This window comes from Sander vitreus, chromosome 6 (assembly GCF_031162955.1).
Source record: "Sander vitreus isolate 19-12246 chromosome 6, sanVit1, whole genome shotgun sequence".
Classification (NCBI taxonomy): Eukaryota; Metazoa; Chordata; class Actinopteri; order Perciformes; family Percidae; genus Sander; species Sander vitreus.
In genome coordinates, this window is record NC_135860.1 from 18,050,457 (window position 1) to 18,077,867 (window position 27,411).

Below are 27,411 nucleotides of genomic sequence, written 5' to 3' on the forward strand. Positions count from 1 at the left end.
GTTTAACTAGCTATAACAATAACGTTTAACTCAATGCTAACGTTACTTAGCTAAGCTAACACTGACAAGCTAACGTTGGCTCTAGCATGAGCTGGTAACGAAGTCCAACTAAAGTAAACGTACTTCAGCTAACCTAGCACATACAATGGTTAGCTACTGATTAGCTCGACTAAACTTCAGTCAAACCAGTACCCATCTATTTATTATCTAGCTAAATAAATTATAAATACAAAACTTACCCTGTGTCTGCTTCTCTGTCAACCACTCCTCTGACCCTCCGCAGTCTGCCTTTTTTCAATTATATATATATTGCAAATTATATGTTGGATTCATATTAAGGTATTTTGATTTTCTTGAGAACTTTGAAAAAAATAACGACAATTTGGTGGCCCCCCTGCAGTAATTCTGAGGACCCCTGTTGAAGATCTCTGCTCTACATAAAAAAACTGTATGCAGGAAATTATGTACAACGTATATATACAAATAAAAATGTAACCTACTTAAATAGTGTAATATAAACATGTTTGTGCAAGTTGCGCTATAGTGCAGTATGATGTGTGAGGTATTGAGAGTGTTATCTCAGCGGTTGAACAGTTTTGTGTTTTTTAACCCTAACCCTAGTAATGACACTTTTCAGATTCCTGTTACATTTATATAGCCATGGAAAGATGCGTACACAGACACGCTGTCTCTTAGCCATGTTGTCTCTTAGCCATGCTGTCTCTTCACCACAACTGGGATCTTTTTTCTTTGCTATTTTTCTCAGTGTTATTTATCAACTAATTCTGGTTGTCAATTGACATCCAGATTATAGCCAGCGTCAACATCTACTCTCGACTAGTTCTGTCTGTTAGTGGACGTCTAGATTATAGCCTGATTTGACATCATTTCTCAGTGTTATTCATCAACTAATTCTGGTTACCAATGGACATCCAGATTATAGCCAGCGTCAACGTCTAATCTCGACTAGTTCTGGCTGTTAGTGGACGTCTAGATTATGGCCTGACTGGACATCATTTCTCAGTGTTATTCATCAACTAATTCTGGTTACCAATGGACATCCAGATTATAGCCAGCGTCAACGTCTAATCTCAACTAGTTCTTGCTGTTAGTGGACGTCTAGATTATGGCCTGACTGGACATCATTTCTCAATGTCATTTATCAACTGTTTCTGGCTGTCAATGGACGTTCAGATCATGGCCTGGACAGACGGACGTGATATCAACCTGTTTTGTACGTCCACAGACGTCGCTTGCTCAGTGGATATATTCAAACTCGCTGTATGTACACATGACTATTTCTGCCGACCAGTTTGTTTGTGGTTGTTACCATGGTGAATCGTAGTATCATGGCTCCGTTCATGCTGCCTTTTTATTGATGCTATGAGTTGATTGAACCAACTCATAGCAGCCGTTCTGGAATCGAAAACTCAGAGTTTCCCATCTCAGGGTAAATCAACTCAGACACCAGGGTTAGACTCAGAGTTTGTTAAACCTCCTTCCTGAAACGGCCCCAGAGCTGAGCAGCATCAGATCTGTGTAAAACCCTGGTAGCAGAAGCGTTGGCTCAGTTGTGTTGACATGTTCACATCAATAGTGAACTGCTTTGGTTTGAAAGGGCAGAGAGGTGGTCAGTGTGGCTGCAGGGCACATTTCATTGTCAGTGGATCACGTGTTCATTTAGTGCAGAATGAAGACATCTTGATTTCAGTCTCTGGTTCCAGCTTCTCAAGTAGGAGTACTTGCTGTTTTTCTTTGGGTTTGGGACTGATTTTTTCAGAAGAAACGAGCAATTTCTATGAAAATACAAAAAATAATTGACAGATTAATCAATAATGAAAAGTTAGTCACAGCCCAAGTTGTTTGTTTGTTAAATGTGTCTCCGTCATCTGTGAGGTAAATATACTTCTTTAAAACTGAAAAACCTGAAAAACAAACCAAACATGTTTGTTTTTCATTGATGACATTATTTTAATTTTCCTCTTCTTTTTTTTTGACAGCGGCTGGCTGCACGTTCGAAGAGGATTCAGACCCCAATCTGTGTGACTTCACCCAGGGAGAGGAGGATGACTTTGACTGGCTGCTGTTTCGGACATACAGTTCACCTTATGCCAGCTCTGACCTTCTGCGAGGTGAGTGGTCTTCTCTCCTACAGTTCTATACTTGACTGTTTTTCATTTTGTGTAGTTAGATATCTGCCGGCATGCAGATTAGACAAAGCTGACCATGAGCTTGGCTTGCTATAAATCTGAAACACAGCAAGTAAGAGTTCATGGGGCACAGGCCCAGAGGCTATTTATTGAGTCATGCCAGCAGTTGGTGTGTGCTTCGGTTTCTTTTTAAATGGTCTGAGAAATAAATTGACTTTTGTTTGTGAGTCAGACGTATCAGACAAGCATGACTGTATGCAAATCAGCTTTTATAGATGTCCAGCGTCCATTATGCACCAGCTTTAATGAAGCACTCACCCCAGTTTTGTCTGCTTCCCGCTAACCCCAAGGATAATTTTATGTTAACCAGCCTCACAGGACTAATGGAAACCAGCATTTTCCTGCCATCTTGCTCTTGCTGGTGGTTGCCAGAGGGAGATGGCATGCATAGTTTATAAGGCTCTCCTCCATCTCTGCATTAACAAACACCTACAGGGATCTGACAAAGAGAAGAGTGCTGTTTCAGCTTCTGAGCAGAAATATCAGTGGCAGCAGTGGGCTCTCTGCTGAAAACACGTCTGCTGTGGCAACTTGCAATATGATCAAGGAACCTGCCTCCCTTGGGTATAACCAACCAATCAATCAATCAATGATATTGTAATGAGAATTTGACCAATCTTTGACAAAAACATGCATCTAATTGTTCACTGTACATGAGAGGGAGAAAGAACCTGCATGTTCAGTGGTGGCAGCAATTTAACAAGCTTGGAAGAAAGGACTGATCATTAATGTGGCAGGTATATCTATAAGATAGATAAGCTAAGAGATGTAAATATGACAAGATAGGATACGATTAGATACTGTAGATCATTTAGAAAGAAGAAATAATTGTAGGCCTCAGGGAATACTCATCCTTTTGGAAAATATCTACTTAAGTAACCTTTGAAAACGGTTAAAAACTTCCCGCAGGGATACATGGTTATTTTTAAGAGCGGTGTAGTTGTGATTATAGTTTATTGGACAAACTTTCCTCATGTCCGCAGGCGTCTATCAAAATAGAATTCTGAACATGATAAATCCCACATTTAATCCTAAACTCCTAAACCGCACCTTATTCACTTCCACATCAGCATTCAAGCGAGAATCTGCCTGCAGCCACCAGCCGATTCACGGCAGGCGATGGGATAATTAATACTTTCCCTTTGGGTTTAATTAAAACTTACTGCCATGGCATTTACTATGATACTGGGGTCTTCAGTGGAACAGACCAGCACAGGTGGAATGAGACAGGTACTGTAATCCACACACGGCGAGACAGCAAAAGAGGCTCTGAGCATCAACTCTCGATCGATCAGTTCTGAGAACCAGAAGACAAATTCACTTAAATTTATTATCTGCTCAGCCTTCAGGCCCGCACTAGAAGCAGTGTATTACTCATGTTCTTCATGTGATAGGTGTCATTTTATATTGACAGTGGTGTTCCTTCGTTAGGTACACCTTGACATTTTAACTGTTAATGATTTTAGATGATACCCTTTCTGCAGATGCTGGCATAGGAAATGTTTCCCCACCTTTATTTTCTCTCTCCGACTTACTCCCCCTGTGTTGACTTCTAACCATGTATCACGTTGGGCAGCCAAGGTGGGGGGGATAACAAGAGTTTATGAGATAAGGCTATTTACATTAGACCAGTATTAACTTTGTGGGGCTGAGAAACTAGTGTCGAGGGAAGATTAGTAAACATAGCTGAGATAGCTGCAGCTTGTGGCTCCCATGAGAAATTAGAGACTACCGTTCCCTTGAAAGAGAAAATAGTCTTGGAAAAAAGAAGATAGAATGCGGTGAGGTCTTAATAGGAATGGCCCATTTTTTTTATCACATTCCCCTTTATTTTGAATTAGATCGGAGATGTCTGGTTGCTATTGATAATCTGAAGTTCCCTCGCTGTTTTAATGAACAAGTTAGGTTTGCAGGATGATGACCTTGTAAAGGAGAATGTGTCTGCATGTCAAGTGTATTATCTTGTTTTTTTAAAAGGCAGATTCATTAGCTTGGAAAGTTATGGGTCTGCTGCAATATCCATTATATTGCTGCAGCGTGGCCTTAACGGAAAAATCCTTTAAAGACTTGAACAAGCTAAAAAAACAAAAAACAAACAGCTTATGGCAAATGTATCTTGCTTTCTTTGTTTGCCTTGTTAGGTGCTGTAGTTTTCTTTTTCTTCATAACAGGTCAAACATGTGGGACATGATGTCCAGATATTTCCAGTTCAACTACAGTGATGATTAAAAGCAAAGGTTTTCAGGTCTGATACATCAACTCTAAACATCAGGTTCTTGTCAGCCCACCAGATGCTAATACAGTAGGCATCTATAAAGCCTTAACATTTAGCACTGAGAAATGCATTAAAGAAGAGACAGTAGCTTTGACAATGCAGCCTCAGCTTGCATGAGCATGCATCTGTTGCTGATTGTTTGCAAAACTAGCTTCAATATTTGATTGTAACTTTAACCACAGGACAGACTAACAGCATTTCGCAGTTTCATATTTTCTGTTTTATATTTGTTTTATTTTATGGATCCAAAGAGACATGCAGAGGTAAACTGGGTAAACCCCACCCAATCTGCCGGCGATTTGTTTTCGCCCTGCAGCTCAGGCTGGAAACCTGTACGTTTAGCTATCCTCCTTTTGCGGGAACCAATCACTAACTGGCTTATCCACCTATTGGCGGGTTTAAAACGATGACGATAGAGAAGCAACCAAGCGGATTTGTTTACATTCAACAAGCCGGCCACCGAAGCGCAGCACTCCATGGCAGCAACCCATTGATGCCGCTGTCGCTGCTACGTCACCCGGCTCGTTGGACTGATTGGTTGAAGGACTATCCAATTGTTTACAGAGTCATTTGAACTATGCCCGTTGATCACGCCTCTTGTGCAGAGAAAATACAGAGCAGACTCCCCAGGCTAATGTTCAATCTTAAAAGATTGAGTTTGGTCTGGTGATAGCCAGACTAATGCAGAAGTGGAAAAGGAGACTAAAAACTCTAAAGCGCGGGGAAGGGAATGGAACTACCTGGAAGAAGCGACGCAGGGGATGACAGGGAAGGAAGACAATGTACCGACAAGAGACAAAGATTAAATACACAAGGTAACGAGAGGAAAACGAGGGACAGGTGGCATGAGGGCTGAAGAACAGGTGGAACACATCAGGGCAGGGTAGACAATCACAAAGGTGGGAAAACACAAGGCAGGAAGTAAAACAAGACATAACATGGAAGAACAGAGAGACTACAAAATAAAACCGGAAAAACTACAACCAAAACCACAACCATGACAAATTCATTAATATAACAATCTAATAATCTATGGGTGGATATTTCCTTTAAAAGACTAAGATTTTGCATTGCACTTCTATAACGTTGGACTCGCTACGGAACCAGAGATAGCGTCTATTTTATTCCACGATTCTTCTTCCTTTTAAAATCCCGGTGCCTACATTCCCCACAATGCAACTCGACTGCTTACAGTTTGGCTGGAGATTTGGGTGTGGTATGTTAGGCCCTGTTTACACGAATACGCTTGCGGGTGAAAACGACAAAATGTGTGTGTGTGTGTGTGTGCCGTGTGTTTGCACCGCATGTGTGTGTGTGTGTGTGTGTGTGTGTGTGTGTGTGTGTGTGGTGTGTGCCGTCGTGTGTGTGTGTGTGTGCGCCGCATGTGTTTGTGTGTGTGTGTGTGTGTGTGTGTGTGTGTGTGTGTGTGTATGTTGTTTGGAGCAATAACTCCACCTCCTCGTCTGTCCAGACAAAATTGTCAGCTTCTGTTGTTCGCTTTGCCACGTTTTGGTTTCGCGCTACCAGGGAGAGAAGTAGAAGGAAGATTCTAGGCAGGCGCGCAGACTTGGTGGTGTTGTGTAGCTTTGCTTCACACTACCACCTAGCCGCCTGGTGTGCATACTACATTGAATTTCACACATTTTTGCGTCACCATATGCATGCAGATTTCCCCCCCAGAACGCTCGTCTAAACGCGGAATAAAAAGTGATAACGCAACGCCACTTTTGCGTTTTCTCTTCCGATTGTTTCTGTCTAAACATAGCCTTAGTAGTGGCTAATGTAGCATTGAGACACTCACTTTAAGCAGAGATGAAGAGCGGGCTACAGAGGTCTGGTAAGCTCACTTCTTTGTAACTCCACACCAACAGAATTTTTCATTTTCAACCGACACTGACACAAGTGACATCACTTGAGGTAGTTTATTTCATTTCACACAGCTCCCTCTGGAGCTACAAACAGCTTCATATTTTTTTTTCTCTCACAAATACAGTGTTCCTCAAGACCTGTAAACAGACTTTGATATGTAAAATTTGTGGAGTTTCCCTTTAAGTTCAGTGTATGTGAGAGCTACTGAAAGGCTCCCTGTTAAACCTTCTGTCCAAGGTGTTCGTTCTTGTTAAGGTGCCACTGAGCACACAAACACTCGCTCAGTCGTCCACCTCAGTAGTGATACAAACAGTGTCTCTTGGATGTGCAGAAATCGGGGCTTTAATTTCCAGCTGAGTCATACAGAAATTCTCTGACAGTACTGAAATAGATTGTTGAAATATGATTTTCTTTAATCTCACCATGTGTTGCATGCTAATTTTGCAAATCCCCCTCTCTCACTTACGTCTTTTTTGTGTAAATGTCTCCTGTGCTGTCCAGCTTCACACATAGAGTGAAGGTAACTTTTAAAAATGAGTGTCTCTGCTTGCTTGGATCCAGCTCCAGCTGTGTGTTTGTTCACAGAGTCAATTGATTGGTGGTTTTTATTAGCTACTAGCACAATAGATCCTTATATAAATACCCAGAGACATTCTAAATGGACTCTAATGTTGGATGGGACCTCAGGTCTAAGGAAGGTTCAAACTTAAATGAAGCATGGCTTTTAGCATTGTCCTGGGGTCAGACCTGGTCAACCATCATGCACTGTAGCAGCAGGCTCAATGTAATGACCTTAGCAGAGCTAATTCATACAGTAAAATACACAGACCTCCATCTGTATCTCCGGCATCCTCTACCAGTCGGCTATGGAGGGCAATGTCATATCTCCTGGCCTTTACTATCTGTCACCTCTCACCCCTGCCTGGCCATGGGCACACACCGCAGACCAGCTGAACACGGGTGCGTGTGTGTCATTGACAGAGTCCTGAGATTCATCTGCGTCTGTGAAAGGATGAGGCAGAGCGAGGAGAGAGATACATCTGCTGTAGGAGAGGCGTTGTTATCAGTGCTGACCAGCCATCCTCACTCGTTTAATACTCTATTACACTGCCTTCTTTCACCTCTGGCAGTCTGCTTTTGCCATATGTATATGCAGTATATATCATCTCATTTAAAAGGTCTCCATTTATGGTAAACTCCATTTAAAACGATTTGTTTAAAAGTTTAACTGACAGATTTCGACAACAACTGACCACCAGCTGTCTGTCATCTACCCTCGACAACTGCCGATCTAGCTGCTAGCTAAGACGTGAGGCGTTTATCGAGATCATTTATGTAAAATCCAACTCACCCAAATGATACAGAGTGTTTCTTCTTCCACAAAACATTATTTTACCAACATGTAAAGACTGCATGTAAATCCAGAAACATATTAACCAGGCAAAGACTCACAGAAATAAAGTTACAACTGCTTTTTAAGATAATTAAGTTAATTATGTGTTAAGTTATAGTTACAAGTAAATTTGAACAACAAATTGCAACTGCAAGTATCAGCTTTATGGGAAAAGCTTGCCTTCAAGGCTAAACCTGTGCAATGATGACTGAAATTAGGGATGACATAAAGTGGTCTGTTGTGTAGGGGAGAGTGGGGTAAGATGAGCCAGTTTTTAGGGAAATTGAGACAGAAGTACAATGAAGACATCTACTGTTAATTTGGGATGTTGCATATCAACTGAAAAAATAAGAATGCACCTATGACCTCAGAAAAAAAAAGTGTTCATGTGACTCAACTTACCCCAGGCTAGGGGTAAGTTGATCCCAGTCAGTGGGTAAATTGACCATCCAATTTTTCATTTTTTAATGCAAGCATAATAAAAAAGAATAAGTTGCCTCTTAAAAAAAAGATTTAATAATACACTTAAACAACACAAAACAAACCAATTAAAGTTTAATTTTCCCTTTAATCTTTTATTTTTTGTATTGGTGAACAATAGTTTTAAACATTTCTGTTAAGTGAAGGACTGCCAGCATAGTTTTCAGGAGCAAGACATATGGTTATATGCTGTATTTCTTATGCTGTTAATCAAGTCATGTCCAATCACACACACACACACACACACACACACACACACACACACACACACACACACACACACACACACACACACACACACACACACACGTTTGGCAGAAATAATGTCTCTCCAGTGTGTTCAGTTCTCATTTCCAATTTTGTTAAACATTTTCACTGTTTTGAATTTGAGAAGAAAAGAACAGTTTGAACTTCCAGATCTCGGAACAATGAAAATTACTATTGGACATTCCATCCATCAAGGTTGCAGGGAAATATGAGTTGTTGCTCCCTCCTTGCAGTTCCTCCAAACTTTTGAGGTTTAGGAAGCTTCCTCAGCACATCATTCAGGGAGTTTAAACCTGTAACACAAAGACAAGAGCCATGATGAAAAAAATCTGAATCGTTAAGATTTTCAAGCAATGCTAAAATCATACTAAACAGCCCTGAATACATATCTTGGTAACTGTGGCTGATAAGTAAACACATGCCAATTTCGTGTACAGTAAATGTACTTTACTCTTGTATCTTGCTATAGTAGCCATTAAATTGTATTAATATTATTGAATATGTTAATTCTGTCACCTGTCCATCACTTTTGGTCAGATTGTCAAAGAACCCCCCCCCCCGACTGTAGTTTTGTTGAAGGCTGTAGCTCTGGTTCAATTTACCCCACATCATCTGGCTCACTTTGCCCCATAGTCACCATTTTGGTAAAAACAGCCTAGCTTAGCAATTCAGGCTAACCTTTAGCTTAATGATTCACATGGTTTTATATGTTGACAAATCACCAACATGTACCATACACAACTTTAGACCTAGATAAATTTGCTTTGGCACAACAGCTAGTATACCTGCAATGCAGAAAATTAACTTTAACAAGCAAAAAAGTGTTTTTGTGATAAACAACAACTTACCTCTTGTCCCATGTGCTTCTCCTCTTCACAGCAAAATATAAATGATGGAGTCCTTCAGAATGTATGGTCACATGACACCAAATGTGCATAGTTGCCTAGAAACAGGGGGTGGGTCAACTTACCCACTGGCTCATCTTACCCCACTCTCCCCTACTCTCAGGGATAGTACTGCGTCTTTTGACGAGAGGAGGAATCTTTTAACATCTTCTTGCTAGAGAACTATATTTATCATTTAACTTGGTTTACAGAGTGCAATTGCTCCCTTGAAGAGAGTTGTGTCTGATTATGTGCTGTTGAAGAGTCTGCAAGGTTTTGTTCCAGCCAATCCTTCCTCCAGCTGATTTCATTCATTAACACAGCTTTGGTCAGAGAGGGAGGAACTAATTAGTGTAGAAGGTAGCTGTAGTTTTTAGTGGGAATGAAAACCTGCAGAGTTTTCTGTGGCTTAGGACTGGACACCCGTGGCTCACAGGGATAATTGTTTATGACTCATTTACCTTGAGGCAAAGAAGATTTTTTTTATTGATCACTGATGTATTCTATAAACGTTTAAAAGCTCAGTCCACCTGAGAAATGCCCGTCACTACACAGGAGCCTTTATAATATAACAAATTAATTAAATTGTTATTCAGGGAAGCGAGTGCCAGCTCCCTTTATGCCTCCTCAACAAGGTAGAGAGGAATCATTAATGTGAATAATAGAGACATTTGGATCTGACATTGTGCCAGCCACTAAAGCTTGAAGTCTAACTGGTGTATACTCGGCAACCAGTTTTTTTGTTCTCTGTGTTTTGCTCACCCACACACAGACACCCATGTTATAGGTAGGTATGGTAATGCAGCCACCTTTTGGCTGTAGTTCCCGTCTAATTAGTGCCACTTTAGAGGGAGAGCTAGAGAGCTTTTATGTTTAAGGTTGCGGGTTTAACAACATAATTGAGCCTCGGGAAGCACACTCGGGATCGTAGCCAAATAGACTTTCTAGGTGAATCACCTTAACTCAGGTGAGATGAAGTGGCCGGTCACTTGAAGCATAATGGTTCAACTCATGACAAAGGCCATGTGGTTGACAGCTGTAATTACGGCGGAGCTTCTTTGCTGCATGAATTGGGAATTTTAGATTTTGCTCACACATAATTGGCCCTATTTGACAGAATGGAATAGAAAGAGATTTATTGTTTATCCTGCTCTTTAAACAATTTCATCACAGTTTGTAGAGGAATTAACAGTAAAATCTGAGTAGTGTAGCTTTCTCATATTTTCTGTTGGTTTGCAACTCTGATTTAAGTGATTTTTTTTTAATTGGAACAATTACATTTTGGTCTGGTGATTTGGAAAACCCAAGATTATTCAATCCTTGTAAAACCATTTGGATAAAATCTAACAAGCATCCACAGCCATGCTATTGTCTCTGTGAGGCTGTATAGCTCAGCGGTTCTTTGAGCTAAATGCTAACGTCAGCATGCTAACATGCTCAAACTGGGCATGTAACATGTTCCACGCTAATGTCAGGGACTGGCATTCCAGATCATATCTACTGTAATGTTTACTGTAATGTAGAATTTTCCAATATCATTATTTTTAGCAGGTTAATTTGGCTAAAACATAATAATAAATTAGCTGCTTCAGTACTGGTTTATTGCACATACCCGACTTTTGCTGACAATGATGACATGGTGGCATCAACAAAATAGAAATGGTGCAGAAAGAAAACAGAACTAGGCATATAAGGACATGTAAGGGAGAGCAGAGCAGCTGCAAGAATGGTAGGGGGTACCTACTGTACTGTATGTAGAAGCCTTATCAGCAGAAAGTGTAGTAGATCTTTAATGAAAAAAGTCCAAAACTCGATTCATCCTAGTTTATTAAAATTCTAGACAGCAACAGACCCTTATAACACAAAGCTCATTTTGATTTGGGATCATAACGTTGCACTTATTTATTGCCGACTTGCTATTTGAATGGTAATATTCTTAGCGCTTTGCATTATGTTCATTGTTAGGTTGATTGCTTTTCTAAGGGGAAATAACATGTTGTGTCCCCACCGTCTACTTATAAATGCAGTGCCCTGTGTCCTTTTGGGACCCTGATTCATACTTTAGAGGTCCCACTGGGAAAACTGGTTGTGCCGTGAAGAATTCACTAAGTGACCTCAGCTGGGCAACAGCTCTTACAAAGCATCTGCATGCACCATCACACTTTAAACTTCACAACCACAAAGCATTTTATAACAATTCTGTCTGACTCATAAAACATATTAATATGCTTTGTTTTAAAACACATATCATTAAATCATCTAAAAAGTAACTATCTGTTCCATATTTGTATCACACTGTGGCTAAGTAAGTGATGAATGTATCATTTAGGACTGGAACTTCAGCATATGCTTTAAGGATCCACCATAATCGTAGGGAAAAGTATTACATTATGGCAAAGATGAACATCCCTGCAAGTCGCATGAGCGGAATTTGTATGCAGTCATTGATCCTCCGCTGTGAGACTTAATGATTTCAGTTTATATTCCTATGCAGGTGTAGTGGGTGGCAATCCTGTTTCCAGAAGGGGTTCTGAATGAAGGTTAGTTCATCTCCATTTGTTGGAATAACATTGATTCGAGACGTAGGATCCTCTTCAGTTGGCATCTGGTTTGGAGAATCATGAAGTGCCTTTGGCAAGGGTCCTTCAGGGAATAACGGGGTGGGGGACAAAACATTTCATTCCCCTTCCTCATGTTCCCCCTTAATCTCTTATCCATTCCTGCCATTCTCAGTCACATACTTCCTCTCAGGTGCAATTTAATTCAGCAGTGTTACCATAATAAGTCTTGTCGTGCACAACACTCTGTCAGTAATTGATATGTAGGCACTGTTTCTGGGTGGAGCCATTTGCATTAAATCGTGTTAACTGATATGATAATGAATGTGAAAGGCCTGATGCAAGCAGAATGACTAACTGGAGATGGATGGCTATTTGAATTATACACAATAAGTAATATATTATATCAGGTCTCAGGGGTCCACGGCTCCGTCTGCATTTGTTGCCTGTCTTTTACTGGGATCAGCTCGGCTGCCTGGATATAAATAGTCTGTATCGCATTTGGCATCTCCTTCGTTATTTTCCTAACATCCTCAACCCCCTCACTATTCTTAATATCCGATGAGGAGGGAGCTAGAAATATGTGGAAATAGATGGTAGAAGTTAAACTAAATGAAACATGATATTTTAGGCATTATTTTAACATAGGTATCTAAAAAGAATCTAAGTGACAAAATGTCTGTTATGTGCCAATGTGTTTCGTATGCTGTCCATCTCTTTGCTTTTAACCAGACAATTAGCATCTCAAGCTTCGCCAAACTTTATTATTCTCCATTAACACAAATGAAATAAGTTATGACTGTACAAAGGGCTTGGATGAAGAAGTGACACCACAGTAGACACAGTAGTAGAGAAAAATATGAATTTGCTGCAGTGAAGTCATTGAATTTTTAAACATTTTAATAAATATTTAGTTCAAAACATTATCATTCTTAAATGAGTTAGAGCAACAGTTTCCAAACTTTTTAGGCAACGCACCCCCTTCTACATCCTGACCGGGTTGATGCACCCCCAATCTTTTTTTGATCTTTTCTTTTTATGGCCAAATTAAAGTAAGGGGCTTTTGACTTACATTGGCATGCTTTGTGTTCAGGTGGCAACGTCAATAAGAGGACTTCATACAGCTGTTAGCCAGAACCTCACTGCACACCACACACTTTGGCTTTGGGCAATCTGCATCGCCAGTCCAAGTGAAGCCCAGACCCAAATAACTTTCATCATATTTCCTTCGTTTTCTTCCAGTCTCATGCCCACTCTCGTTGCCTCTTTTCACTACTTGCCTGGATGATGAGCATATGTCCTCTTGATTTGCCTGTGCTCTCCGATCCTCCTTTTCGGTCTCCCTCATCTCACCTTTCTCTGTCTCCCGCTCAGTTTCTTCTCCCGGTCCTTCCGGCCCAACGCATCTCTCCGTTTCTCTCGCCTCCGATTCCTCAGTCTCTCTCTTTCTGACTCCTCTTTCCTGACTTATAACTTTAGATGTCCCACCTGACAATTTCCCTGATTTCAGCCAGTTGTGCATATTTACGTAAATAAACTCTTTCAGCTAGGATGCATACATAGGTAACGTTAACGCTAGTAATGTTACGCTACGTAAAGACAGGCTGACTGGCAGGAACTGAAGTGCATTTTGGGTACATTTATTCATTTATTAAAATGTAAGTTTTTAATTTTAAATTTATAAAGCAAAGTTTTCAATTTTAGGTTTTTATTTCATGAAAAATCCCACTAAAAAGTATCGGTGTAGTTATTACACCATTACATTTTTCCTCTCCTGCACCTACTGCACCTACTAGAGGCACCTCAAGCACCCCAAGAGGTGCGCGCACCACACTTTGGGAATCGCTGAGTTAGAGAATGATGATCATCCTATTATAAGTGGTTCATTCAGCAGCCTCTGAAATGAGAGATATTTGAAGAGTGCCTTGTGTGCTTTTATGGCATCTGTAGGATTGCTACATTTGATTCCTCTTTCACAGGCCCAGTCATTAATGTTTTTACTGCCTCCATCAAATCTATTCAGTGCCTCCCACCTTTAGAAATATTGACTGCAATTATCCATTGAGAATGACATAATACAGCGACTGTCTTTTGCGATCATGATCAAAATGTGGCTGCAGATGCCTGCGCTAGCCACAGCTTGAAGCCTCAAAATTGCTCTGGGAAGAAAAACAACCTCGCAATATTTCTACAACAAAAAACATCAGAGATGCTGGAGAGGTGGCTTGATCGTTGCATCATGGCCCCAGCTTTCTCTGTTGTTTGTTATCGCAGTGAAGAGCATGTCCCTCCGAGGAACACTCCCAGGTTGTTACAGCTAATGACTGCTGGGGGTTCTCCACGAGGAGCTGTCTGACAGCATTTGCTCAGATATTAATATTGGACGATGGGAACGAGGAAGATGGCACGTGCTGTAAATTGGTGCCACACAAACGCAACACATGCGTGAACAAACTTGGCACGGACACTCGGATGCACACTATTACACATTCATACAGTATGCTGACGTATGTTTTGCGTATACAGTAATTGATTTATGTAAGAAAACAGAAGGCGGCCATACTTGGAGAATCAGCTGCTTTGCCTCTGTGCCAGTTTATGTGAGTTTTGAGGCAATGCCATAAAGTGAAATCTGGAAGCTCTGCATCAGTTTTATTGTGACAGTACAATTATGAAGTTCCAGCTCCCACTGCTATGTGTGCTGCTTCGTTGTCACCTTGCTAAGGGCCGTGCTCTCTAACGGGAGCAATAGAAAAAGCCATAATCATAACTTCAGTGGAAACTCATTCTTTTATACGCTTTGCTTGTAATGTTTTTCATTGCAGAGAAAACAGAGAATTTTACGAATCCAACTTGTGGGAAACATAACGTTTCAAAGTCTTTCTCATGAACATTATTTCTGAAGGGAGGCGAAGCCGCTGCTCTCTTTGAGGTGGCAGGGACAGTTTGTGATGCTCAGCTGGATGCCCCTTACACGGCTGCAAAACGCTCCCACAAACAGCTGCGGGATTTGCACATCGCTTAACCTAATTTATTTGAGGCCTCTTTGGGAGCAGAGGAGTTGGATCACATGCACCTATTTTTACACACACACACACACACACACACACACACACACACACACACACACACACACATTTTCCATTTCATCGAGTCTGTCTCAGGCTGTCCTCAAACTGCACATTTCCACTTCTATCTCTGTTCTTCCACAGCTTATCTCTCACTCATTTACTCACTTACATTTTCTTTTTCTTCAAAATATTCAATGTCTGCCTTACCCAGATGTAGCATGATATTGAGAATGAGATGACATGGCAGTTCTGTTGCTAAGATCTGGTTGGTGCATTATGAATGGCACACAGACATTTTTCAATAGACCTCGAGTGCCAGACTAATATCTCGGCTGTGATTCTCTAGAATGGCAAAGCTGTCTGTGGCAGGGCAGGAGCAGACGAGCACCAGCTACTGCTACTGCTTTCCCAACACAGCCAGCCAATTAGAGACTAATCTAACGATGCACAACAATTTCTGCAATGCACTGGCCTATCTTTTCTAATTGAATTAGGATAGGAGCAAAATAAAGCAGATATTCCCTTTGCATTTCTCTGAGCTTGATTACAGAAAGCACAGACTGTTAAAAATTCCAGTGGCTGGGTCAGAGTTGTACTATATCCTGCTACGATTAGAGGACCAGATAACCAAGATTTATTAGCCAAACACCCCGACAATTAATTAGGAAGCGGAGCTAGACTAATCCTGTTTCCACGGGCTTTGGCGGGTCGAACCTCTTTACACTACCAAGAGGAGCAGAAGAGCACTTCAAAGACGAGGAAAGGCTTAAATCAGTTCCTACATATAAGCCGGTACAGTATAATTACTGTGTCTGTGGCCTGTGTTTTTGAGTGCATGTGTGTAAGTATGTTTATATACTATGTGTGTTATAATAATAATCTACAGGAGACATTAATAATGTATATATGTGGATGGACACATGGTCCATGCCTGTTGTTTACAGTGGCAGGGTGCAGCTGTAAATCCTCCCTCTGACGTCTTAAGCGTGAAGATTTAGCCCACTCCCCAGTTCAAAGGCTCAATGCTGCTGGCTTTCAGGCTTATCCTTTTTTTTTTTTTTCTTCCCTGAGGCTCCGCTGTGCTTCATCTCATGGAGACCTCTCGCCCTGGGAGGCTTGACAGGTCGCGGCACCACAAAGACATGTACAGTCTGCTCTCTTTGTTCCGGGCGCGCTTGGCATTTTGGTCTCACAAGACCGGTGGGTCAAAACACACCAGCGAGCAGATGGCTGAAAAGCTTTGTTTTGGTTATTGGTAAGCCATCTACTTTGGGACTGGTGCTTTTTTTCATTACGAAGTTGAGCAAAAGCTTAGCTGAAGGATCACTGGTTATATTGGAATAACTGAAAATCATACAGTCTGTGGTCGAATAATGACAGAGTTTAACTAAGGGATATTTGTCCGGGTTGTGTTGTCTTGTAGTCTATACCTTATTACGTAGTGAGTGGAAGTAAAGTGATACCTAAGCATATGGTACAAAACCCATGAGAAAATATGAATCTGCTCTCATTATGTCTACCAAATATCTGCCTCTTTCCACTCAGAAAATAACCACATAAAGCTTTAAGTGAACTTGTAGTTAGGCTTAGTTACAGCCTAAGCTCTGTCAGGTACATTCATTGCAAAATAGACTATTGCATCAGAATGGACCACAAATAATCTTTCTCCCTCCAGCGTCTCTCTAAACATAAATAATGCTTTGTTTGATGTTGAGGTTAACTTAGTGAGAGACTGGAGTGAATCAAGTATACATTTACTGTTCTCATATGACATTTCATATTTAATTTACATCTTAAATCAATAAAAGTCGAAAAAACAATAAAAGTCTACATGAGTTTTTCTAAATTATACACATATTGCTAAACAATACGGTGGTGAAATACACATAATAGAAATATGCATAGTATAGTAAATACTGTGTAAGTCCTGGGAAGTCCTGGTCCTTGTGGCGAGGACGTCTCCAGTTTGCTGAGACAATTTGAACAGGAAATACAACTATTTGGTCCACAGTGGACTGTGGTTGTACTGTGCAGCCTTCTGTTGTGAACAGAGGTCATGGTGTGAATGTAAGTGTGAGCTTAAAAAAGCACATGCACGCTCAGCAAACCTCGTCTGGATAGAAATAGGTTAAAAACACCGAGCACCAGGTAGATCTCCACCTGTGCACCTGTTCAAACCTGTGAAACTAATGTCTTCGTGGCTTAACAAAGTTATTTCTGAGTGCTATACTTCTGGGCTGCATATTCTGTAGAGTCAGCGGGCGCATCCTTCTGTCTCTGTCCATCTGGCTCTATTGTTGATTGCCGACAGACTGGCTGATGAGCACAGCCTGGATGTAGAGGCAGAAGAAGGGCCCTGTGCTCGCAGGAGCTCCCTTAGGCTGGGGGCTTGGCAGGGCTTTTCAGAGCTGCTCTCTCGCAAACCCTCTGGATGCGAGCACAGCAGTCTCCACGGTTGCCTAATGGCCATGTTACTGCTCTTCAGAGTTTGGCAGTTGACAGTTTCTGATCCTTTTTAAGCAAGAGATAAAGCCCTGGCAGACAACGAGAAGAAGTAGAGTTTGAGATGTCCGAAGAGATTTAAAAACTAGGAGAGTTTGGGAGAGAGACAAAAAGGGGTTTGTGTGCTGTGATTTATTGATTATTTTAAAGTGAGCTTTGTAAAAAAAAACTAAAGTGCCTTGAGATGGCTACACCGACATTCTGTAAATTTATTTAATTTATTTATGTAAATTCCCTCATGTGCTTGCTGACAACAGAAAACGGATCCACGGCATACTGACAAGTGTGAAAGGAATGCAATATGCTCATGTTCAGAACTGATTGTTTTCTTATTTCTCTTTGGGCCATTTACAAGGACACACTGTAGCATCAAAATGCAGGTTTAGTAAATAACTTGTTTGTTTTACCATGCATTGAATGAAACAAATGTGTATCCTGTCCGAGAGGCTGGTGCCACGCTGGAGGACAGACATCTCAGTACTGGACCCTGCCTAGCCCATCATCTGTGACAGGCTCTAATTAATTCCCTCAAGGTACCCACACAGATAGAAGAGAAATAAATAGAGAAAAAGACTGCAAAACAGAATGTAATCTTGGGATATGAATATTTTTAAGAAGAAAACTGGAAGGAAAGCAGAAGGGCAACAGATTACATGCAGCAAAGGGAGGAGAAAAGCAAGAGAGTCATGAGGAATATGGAGTCCAAATTTGTTTTCTTTGTGTCTGTTTTAATCACTCTTCATTGTATTTAGAGTGCATTGTTGCGTAGAAAAACAAAGGCTCAGTAAGCACTTGGCTGTGCTGCGTTGCTGCCTTACTGCATTTCTGTCTGTTTCTCACTTTTTTTTTGTCTGAAGGTTTTTCTTCCTTTCACATAGTCTCTGTTTTTCTGAGTCTCGTTGTCAGGACAAGGATGTCACACACAGACAGGCACCACAAAGAGGGCCAGAAAAAAGAGCTCTCTCTGCTCTCTGTCGGTAGAGGTAATAAACGATGGGACATTAAACAAAAACAGAGGAAGAAAAGCACACTTTCTGCCAAGCTTTGGAAAACAGAAACCACTTTCATGGTAAAAAAAAAGGTGTGTCTCAACCAAGGTTATTATAGTTTAGCATTTTTCATTAGTTTTTATTTTTATTTCGTTTTGACTTTTTGTTTTCAAATTCAGTTTAGTTTTAATTAGTTTTTAAAGCGGGTTTGCTAGTTTAGTTTAGTTTTTGTTTTTTGAAAATGCTTAGTTTTAGTTTAGTTTTTATTAGTTTTAATGTTAATGTTAAAGTTTTAGTCTTTTTGTAATATGGGTTATTTGTCAGGGGCAAGATTCAAAAAGGTCAGAAAAAGTATTGTGTAATAATAACTCAACAAAAACATCATACAATTTTAGAAATATGTATTCACAATGTATTCAACAATAACACCACTACATACAATGTACATATGATGAGCACAAATATGTAAACAGTCTACACTGTAGACCTGACATATACTTAGACTGCTTTTATCCTATAGCCCTTCAACAATTAATGTTAAAGGTCTCTTCAGCTAAGCCATCTACCTGTATCTTAGACGCCATCCCAACGAGGCTACTTAAAGAAGCGTTACCCGTGGTTAACACTTCATTACTAGATATGATCAATATGTCTTTATTAACAGGTTATGTACCGCAGTCATTTAAAGTAGTTGTGATAAAACCTCTTCTGAAAAAAAACCCACCCTTGATCCTGAGGTCTTAGCCAACTATAGACCTATATCTAACCTTCCCTTTCTCTCCAAGATCCTTGAGAAGGTAGTCGCTAATCAGTTATGTGATTTTCTACACAGCAATAGTCTATTTGAGGACTTTCAGTCAGGATTTAGAATGCATCATTGCACAGAAACGGCAGTGGTGAAAACTACTAACGACCTTCTAACTGCTTCAGACAAAGGACTTGTCTCCGTACTTGTCTTATTAGATCTTAGTGCTGCATTCAACACTACTTACTATACTGTTAGAGATTGGAACATTTAGTTGCCATTAAAGGAATCACACTAAGCTGGTTTAAGTCCTATTTCTCTGATTGATCTCAATTTGTTAATGTTAACAATAAATCCTCCAGGTACGCTAAATTAGCCATGGCATTCCACAAGGATCAGTGCTTGGACCATTTCTATTCTCCTTATATATGCTTCCTCTAGGCAATATTATTAGGAAACACTCAATTAACTTTCACTGTCATGCGGATGACACCCAAATATACATAAATCAGACAAAATCAGTCAGTTAGCTAAACTTCAAGCATGCATTAAAGATATAAAATCCTGGATGACCTACATTTTTCTGATGTTAAACTCAAACAAAACTGAAGTTATTGTGCTGGGCCCTAAACACCTCCTAACCTCATTATCCAAAGATATAGTTACTCTGGATGGTGTTTCCCTGGCCTCCAGCACTACTGTCAGAAATCTAAGAGTTATTTTTTATCAGGATATATCCTTCAACGCCCACTTAAAACAAACCTCAAGAACAGCCTTTTTTCATCTTCGTTACATTGCCAAAATTAGGCACATCCTGTCTCAAAATGATGGTGAAAAACTAGTCCATGCATTTGTTACTTTCAGGCTGGACTACTGTAATTCCTTACTATCAGGTTGCCCAAATAAGTCCCTAAAGACTCTGCAGCTGATCCAGAATGCTGCAGCGTGTGTTCTGACAAGAACTAAGAAAAGAGATCATATTTCTCCAGTATTAGCTTCTCTCTAGCTCTAAATGGTCAAGCACCATCATATCTTGAAGAGCTCATAGTACCTTATTGTCTCACTAGAGCACTGCGCTCCCAGAATGCAGAGTTACTTGTGGTTCCTAGAATCTCTAAAAGTAGAATGGGAGCCAGAGCCTTCAGCTATCAGGCTCCTCTCCTGTGGCGCCAGCTCCCAGGCTAGGTCCGGGAGGCAGACACCGTCACCACATTTAAGAGTAAACTTAAAACTCTCCTCTTTGATAAAGCTTATAGTTAGGGAGTGAGGAGTTGCAGCGTCCACCTAGCCTGGCCCACCTGCTTCTCATCATAGTCGCCAGATTAATTTACCATATAATCAATAGTATAATCAGAGTAGAGGGAGGCAGGCCAGTACAGCCCGATCCGGTTGGGGAGAGTTCTAGCCCGACCTTAACCTGTCTCTCTTAGTTATGCTGTTATAGTTTGAGACTGCTGGAGGACTTCCTTTGACACACTGAGCGTCTCTCTCCTCTCTCTTTTGTGCATCCATGTCCCAGAAATGCTTGTTACTAACCTAGCTCTGGGGAGCTTATTCCCCGTAGTCCTTATGTATTTCTTTCGCCCAGCATGTTTCCTTGGATTAAGGTGGCACCAAAATCATAGTTGCAGCTGTCGCTGTGGTCCTGCTGCATGCCCTGCTATGCCCTGTTACACCCTGCTACGCTCTGCGGTGCCCTGCAGTGCCCTGCTACGCCCTGCTATGCCCTGCTACGTCATGTTATGCTCTGCTGTGCCCTGCTACGTCCTGTAACGCCCTACAGTGCCTTGCTATGCCATGAACTACTACAACTACTCTTTCTAGTCATAGTTCCATTATCTTTATTGTGACTGTTATTGCCACTATTCATCACAACCCCAGCCAGCACCTTCAGACACTGCCTACCAAGAGCCTGGGTCTGTCCGAAGGTTTCTTCCTAAAAGGGAGTTTTCCTCGCCACTGTCACACTAAATGCTTGCTCTTGGGGGATTTACTAGAATTGTTGGGTCCTTGTATATTATAGTGTGGTCTAGACCTACTCTATCTGTAAAGTGTCTTGAGATAACTCTTGTTATGATTTGATACTATAAATAAAATTGAATTGAATTGAATTTACACAAGACACAGCAGTAAGTGCAAAATGTTTAAGTGACGTGTTCCAGGAAAAAAACTAAATAGCCAATAGACTAAAGAAGACATACATGAACAGGTGTTTTGAACTTTGGTTCGAGTAAAGTGGCTAACTTTTTGAAGTCAATCGACTCACACAGTTGTGTAGACATCCCAGTATCAATACACATATTAACCCACGTTTCCTCCCGCTTTTGGTGTTCCTGCGTATTTACTAACCAGCAGCTATCGGGCCGCCGGTGAAAGCTCTCCTGTAGTGTTCTCTGTCCTGCAGTTGTCTCCATCATGCTGCTTGACCCTGTACCCATACATCCAAGCCCTGTACCGGGGTTAGCTTCTGTTTCGGGGAAAGGGGGCTTTGCGTTCTCCTTTACCTTGTTAAGGTTAAGCTAGGTTAGCCTCCTTGTGCGCGCTTCGCAAATGTACTTTCAAATTCGTGGGATTTTTCCCTTTAATAAATCGTCCACATATTTTACCACCTTCCACTGCAAGGCACTTGCTTTTATCTGACACAGTCATGATCAAATAGGACGGCTGCTGCTTTCTTCCGACTTTTGGTACTGCCATGATGCCAGGTGAGGGGCATGGACTATGTTGTGTTCAATTTGACATGGAATTTCTGGGTTCCCAGTCAGAAACTATGGCAGAGACTGTATAAAACAGGTCTATGGTTGGGAATGTCAAGTCTGAAAGATATAACGTTATTTGCTCTATGAAAGACATTGACGAAAACTAAGGACATTTACTCAATTATTTTATTTTATTTTAGTTAGTTTTGCAAACAGACATTACAGTTTTAGTTAGTTATTGTTTTTTTTGTGATGCCTCGTTTTTATTTTTATTTCAGTCATCGTCGGTCTCTGGTGCTTTCTTCTGACTTTCGGTTCCGCTATGAGGCCAGGCGACGAGGCTATGTTGTGTTCAATTTGACATAGAATGTCTGGGCTCCCAATTGGAAACTATATATGTCTACGGCATAGACTGAAATGTCAACTCTGAAAGATATGTTATTTGCTCTATGAAAGACATTGACTAAGACGAAAACTAAGGACATTTACTCGATAATTTTATTTTATTTTAGTTAGTTAGTTTTGCAAACAGACATTACAGTTTTAGTTTTTTTGTAATGCCTCGTTTTTATTTTTATTTCAGTTTACGACAATGTTCTTTCCCACTTAGTTTTCGTTATTTCGTACGTTTTTGTTAATGATTATAACCTTGGTCTCAACTGGCTAAGTCTAATTGTTGTATACAGCAGTGGAGAATAGTGATAGAGATGGTCAACAGATGGTCATAGTTTCCATAGTATTCCATTATGTTGCCACACAACCATCTTGACACAGAGCAGGTATTTGTTTCCAAACAACGGACATTCTTTTCAAGTGACAGCCAAAGTCTATGAGCAGTGCTTATCTCAATGATACTACAGTATGACTATTGTATTCCTCACTATATTTGCAAATGCATATTTTTCTCCTTGGCTGGCGTGGCTCTATGGTTAGTGGTGTCAGTTCACAGTAAGAGTTCAAACCTTAGCATTTTCTGTGTGGAGCTTGGGTGTTGGAGTAATGCTGCCCGGTGGTTAGAATGGCTCAAAAAGTGTTAGACAAATTTCCCTCTGGAGGTTGATAAAGTATAATAGGCCTTTTTCACATCAGGCATTTTGATATGTCATAGGAGGAAAAAGCGCAGGTGTCATTAATTCCTATTAATGGCTGCCTTCCATTTAGTTGAGGCAGTTAAAAAGGTGCTGCTATTGTACATGCTTGCTCACTGCCATGATGGCATATTGGGACACTGCAATGGAACAGAGGCACTGTTAAAAAAAAGGTTCAGCTTTTATATAATGGTTAAGGTTCATACAACATAACCGCAATGTCCATGGTTCAATTCTGACCGGGGACTTTTGTTTGCATGTCATACCCCTCTCTCCCTCCCAATATTTCCCGTCACACTGTTGGCATTCAATTAAAGGCAAAATGACAAACAGGAAAAGGTTCAAGGTATCAAGCTATGCACATAGTTTTGGTTTAATTTGCTCAGAATTGGACATATATCTGATATTTATGCCTCTACCCCTCTACTGACAAAGAGCCAGTTTTGGCTTGAAACATTATACTTTTTCTGGTCTTATAAAATATATATTTTTTTAAAGTAAGCATTCTACAGTGTTGCAGTTCCTTCACTCCTTGGGAAGTCAAAATCACAGTCACACTCTGCAAATGAATAATCATATGAGTACTTTGTGCAATGCCATTTTTATGTGTTTTTTTTATTTGTTTTTTATCTTGTTTTTATTTATTTATTTACTGCTGCTGCACTGATTGCCACCAATGGAATTTCTTCATGTTCATACAATAACAATAAAGTATCTTGAATCTCAATCTTTAAAACTGAGCACCTGAAATAGAAAGATTTGCATGTGTTTCCTCACTAATTGCCTGAAACACCATACTGTAGAGATGAATAGAACTATGTTTGTGTTCACAGCAATGAAAAATAACCTAAACGTAACAAATAAAGATTTATAGGGACTACTTTTTCAGTAGAAAATAGTTCCAATGAAAATGTTTGACAGTGAGGTTTAAGAATTGTTTTTAGAAAGAGCCATCAGCTAGGTAACCTGTTGATTGGAGGGTTTGTATTTGATTGATACGTGAGAAAGAATGAGCTATAGACCTTATTTTTACAGCAGATATTTTGACTTGTCATAGTAAGAAAAGCACAGGTGTTACTGTTCTGTTCAGTCACAGTAAGCCGTGACAATGAGCCAGCATGCACGATACCAGCAGAAGGCAAACATTTTCTGCTGGAGCTGAGTGGTTTGGCGTGGTGCTCAGTCAGCCATGTTTTTTATTGTTTTGTTTGAAATGCTTAATTTAAACTTAAATTACCTAGAATTCACAGCAAATTATTTACACCTGTGCTTTTCCTACTGTGACACATCAAAAGGCCTACCATAAAAAAGGCCTATATAGCACAGTCATACCTCCTCTAGGATTATGCACCAGACTTGCCGTACCTGACCTTCTATCACTCTGGGTGTAAAATGCAGGTGTATGTCTCTCAAATAAAAAGAAACACATTTCTAATAATTCTGTTTTATTGTTTACATCTCTGTAAATTCCTTAAAACATGTCTGCAGCATTCTTGATGGAGACCAAGGTCAGGGCTACAGTAGCTGTCACAATGATGAGTGGTTCTTACTGAGATAGAATGTCTGCCCACCAAATGGGGGGGGGGGGGATTGACAGTTAATCACAAGCACATTACACCTCTGGGATGGGCGGAACTGCAGCCTCCTGCCTTTGGCTCCAACCTGCCTGTCATTATGATGACTCTGCGGCCTATCAGTGTCGGCCTCAGATTTATCTATCTGGCACTAGACTGTGGCCTCGTCTTGGGCTGAGCTTGGCACCTGTCCATCCATCAGCCTCTAAAGTCCTCCTGTGACGCAGTAGACACAATCTCTGTTTCTATACAGCTCCATGCCGCCACATGGCAATGCTATTATTCACACTGTTCTGTGAGTACAACTTAATAAATGCTACACAGTGGTTGCGGACGTGGCGATGTGCTCCTACCATACAAATCTGCAAAGCCAGGGAGATGCTTTGTCAGTGTTGGAGCACTGTAACTGTGTTTACATCTATTGGGGAAAAAGCTGGCAGAGTTTTTTGGGACATAAGTGTTTTGGGAGGGATAGAGTGGGTGCACAACTTTGCTGATGGCACTAGTGAAGGCTCTTTTAAACAAGCTGAGTAATTACTAAAAAGCATGCTGTAGGCCATTTAAGCCTCATCTGTTGACACCACTGTGACGCAAATTTAAAGATTAGGTGTATATGTATGGGGTGTGCGTGTTCATGTAGAGAGAGAAAGAGCAGATTGCATATAGGGTTGTTTTGCTTGAATGGCTTATTATGCTGATTTATCGCTGTTGAGTCTAATATCCTGGGATATAGCGTGCCTCGAGCCATACAATTAAATCACGACAATGTTGACTTCAAGTGGAGCTTCAGAAACTACAAATATCTTTCAAGTACATGTAGTATGACAATTATGTTGGTATTTGCCAACTGCCATTCATTTCCTCTCGTGACTATCTCATTAGCTTCATGTCAAGACAGATGACCAAACCGTGGTGTGCGTTATTATGCGGCTGCGCCCTCCGTCCCTGGGCGCTGCTCAGTTTACCACAGGGGCATGTCGCCATGCTGATTTTTTAATGGGATCAGTCAATGATAACAAGGTGCTAATGAAAATCTAATCAGAAAAGTCTGTCGCTGGATTGTCTTCTCCTTCTATGAATGTCACAGACACAAAGCTGCTCTGCGTCTCTTTTGTGTCCAGTGAGAAACTTCTATCTCAGGTCTCGTTAGCTAATATGATTTGCAGTGTCATCCTCAAGAAATGTAATATTAATTTATTTATTTATTCACTCATTCATTTTCTCTACCTATTTAATCATTTTACTGCTTTAGGGGCTAGAAATTATGCCCAAATTATACCAGAAAAAGACAGGAAACACTTTGAACAGATTGTCTTTCTGCAGCAATGTTATATTTAGCTTTTCTGTTAGAAGGGGCATACAGGCAATGAATTAATGGAGCCCCATTAATTTGTTCTATTTTATCTTCTTTCTCCTGGGGTGCTGAGAGGCAGGACAAAGAGTAGGTCAAGGCTAAGGCCAAGATAATGTCATAAGCAGCCTAGCAGAGAAGGTCAGATGGATCTGTACACAGAGCGTTAAACATATACTCAATCAACAGTTGAGGACATACAGTACAGCACATTCGGATTTGCATAGGGCTGCACTGTCATGATGGGGGACAATGCGTTTTCTCTTCTATCCATGTCAGTATTGCTCAGGGGAAGCGCTGACTGGGATGAAGCCCTCAAGGCCTGGATGCTGCACTCAAACTAAATGGGCAGGCTTTTCAGAGGAATGTGTGAATACCCTGCAGGCATTAAATGTAGGGCAGCGACGGAGAGCCATATGTTTATTGTCTGGAGCCGTAACGTTGAAGACTTGCACCTGAGTTACATTTGAACATATGCTCAGCGGCTAATCTAACTTGCATATAACTAGATATTATGTAAATGTTGATTTATGAATGTGTCCACAAATTGATTTTTATGCGAAATCAAGTAGTTACAGAACTCATTAAGTACAAGCAGTGCATGGATGCAATTTTAGGCTTGAAAAGGCTATCAGTATCTTCTCTAAGTAGCATTACTGAAGTATATATTTCACTCACCTAATGGAGAACACCTTATCTATTGATCATGATGAATGGTGATATAAAAAGACCTATGAACCCACAGTCAAGTGCAGTGCTTATCAATATTGTATTTGCTGTTATGGAAGCTCTTGGCTAATTGCGCTATAGGGAGAAAACATGTCTTTCAATGCCGTGTGATGTGTTCTCCGAGGCTGATGACTGGCTGATAAAGTGCTGCTGAGTGCTAAAAGGTAAGGCTTATGGATTTCTGCAACACCCTGGAGCCACAGCTCAGCAGGACAGCAACGAGGTCCCAGCCTCTTTCTCCACATGTTCAGAGTGTGTTTTTTTCAGCTTTCTCGGCCTCCAGTATGTTCCAGAAGGAGGCAGCTAACCAGCGTGACATGTTACTCCCAAATGTGAACCATGATGCTTCAAATTCTTACAGTAGCATAAGTGCAGATGCAAATAAGAAAGGTATTTGCAGGTGATTGTTGTCCTGCAAAACACGACTGGAGCATTAAATGTGAAAATTAAAATGCTATCTCCATAGTCTTTCCATATCTCAATTATAAACACTTCCCTTTTGATTATCCTGCAGTTAATTTATGATGCCAGTCTCAATTGGCTAAACACAGTTTATTGCTGGCCTGGAGGGCCCTATAACATGTTCATTCTGCAGAACAGCAGTATGGGCTTGCACTTTGACCAGACTGCTAATGGTGATGCATGGCTCATTGGTGAGCAACTTTTTACAGACCGAAAGGAGACTAAATTAATCAGGGCCTCTTGGTAATCTAGTTTGTCTGTCTAC

The 27,411-nt window shown here is 40.7% G+C and overlaps 1 protein-coding gene across 1 annotated transcript in view; it reads left to right on the top strand.

Annotated features, from left to right (window-relative positions):
* The window catches only part of ptprub (protein tyrosine phosphatase receptor type Ub), a 179,338-nt gene that overhangs the window by 52,591 nt on the left and 99,336 nt on the right, over nt 1–27,411 (top strand). The window contains exon 2 of the mRNA XM_078253281.1: nt 2,001–2,132. Coding sequence (XP_078109407.1) covers nt 2,001–2,132 — 132 coding nt within the window. The remainder of the gene's footprint in view (nt 1–2,000; nt 2,133–27,411) is intronic.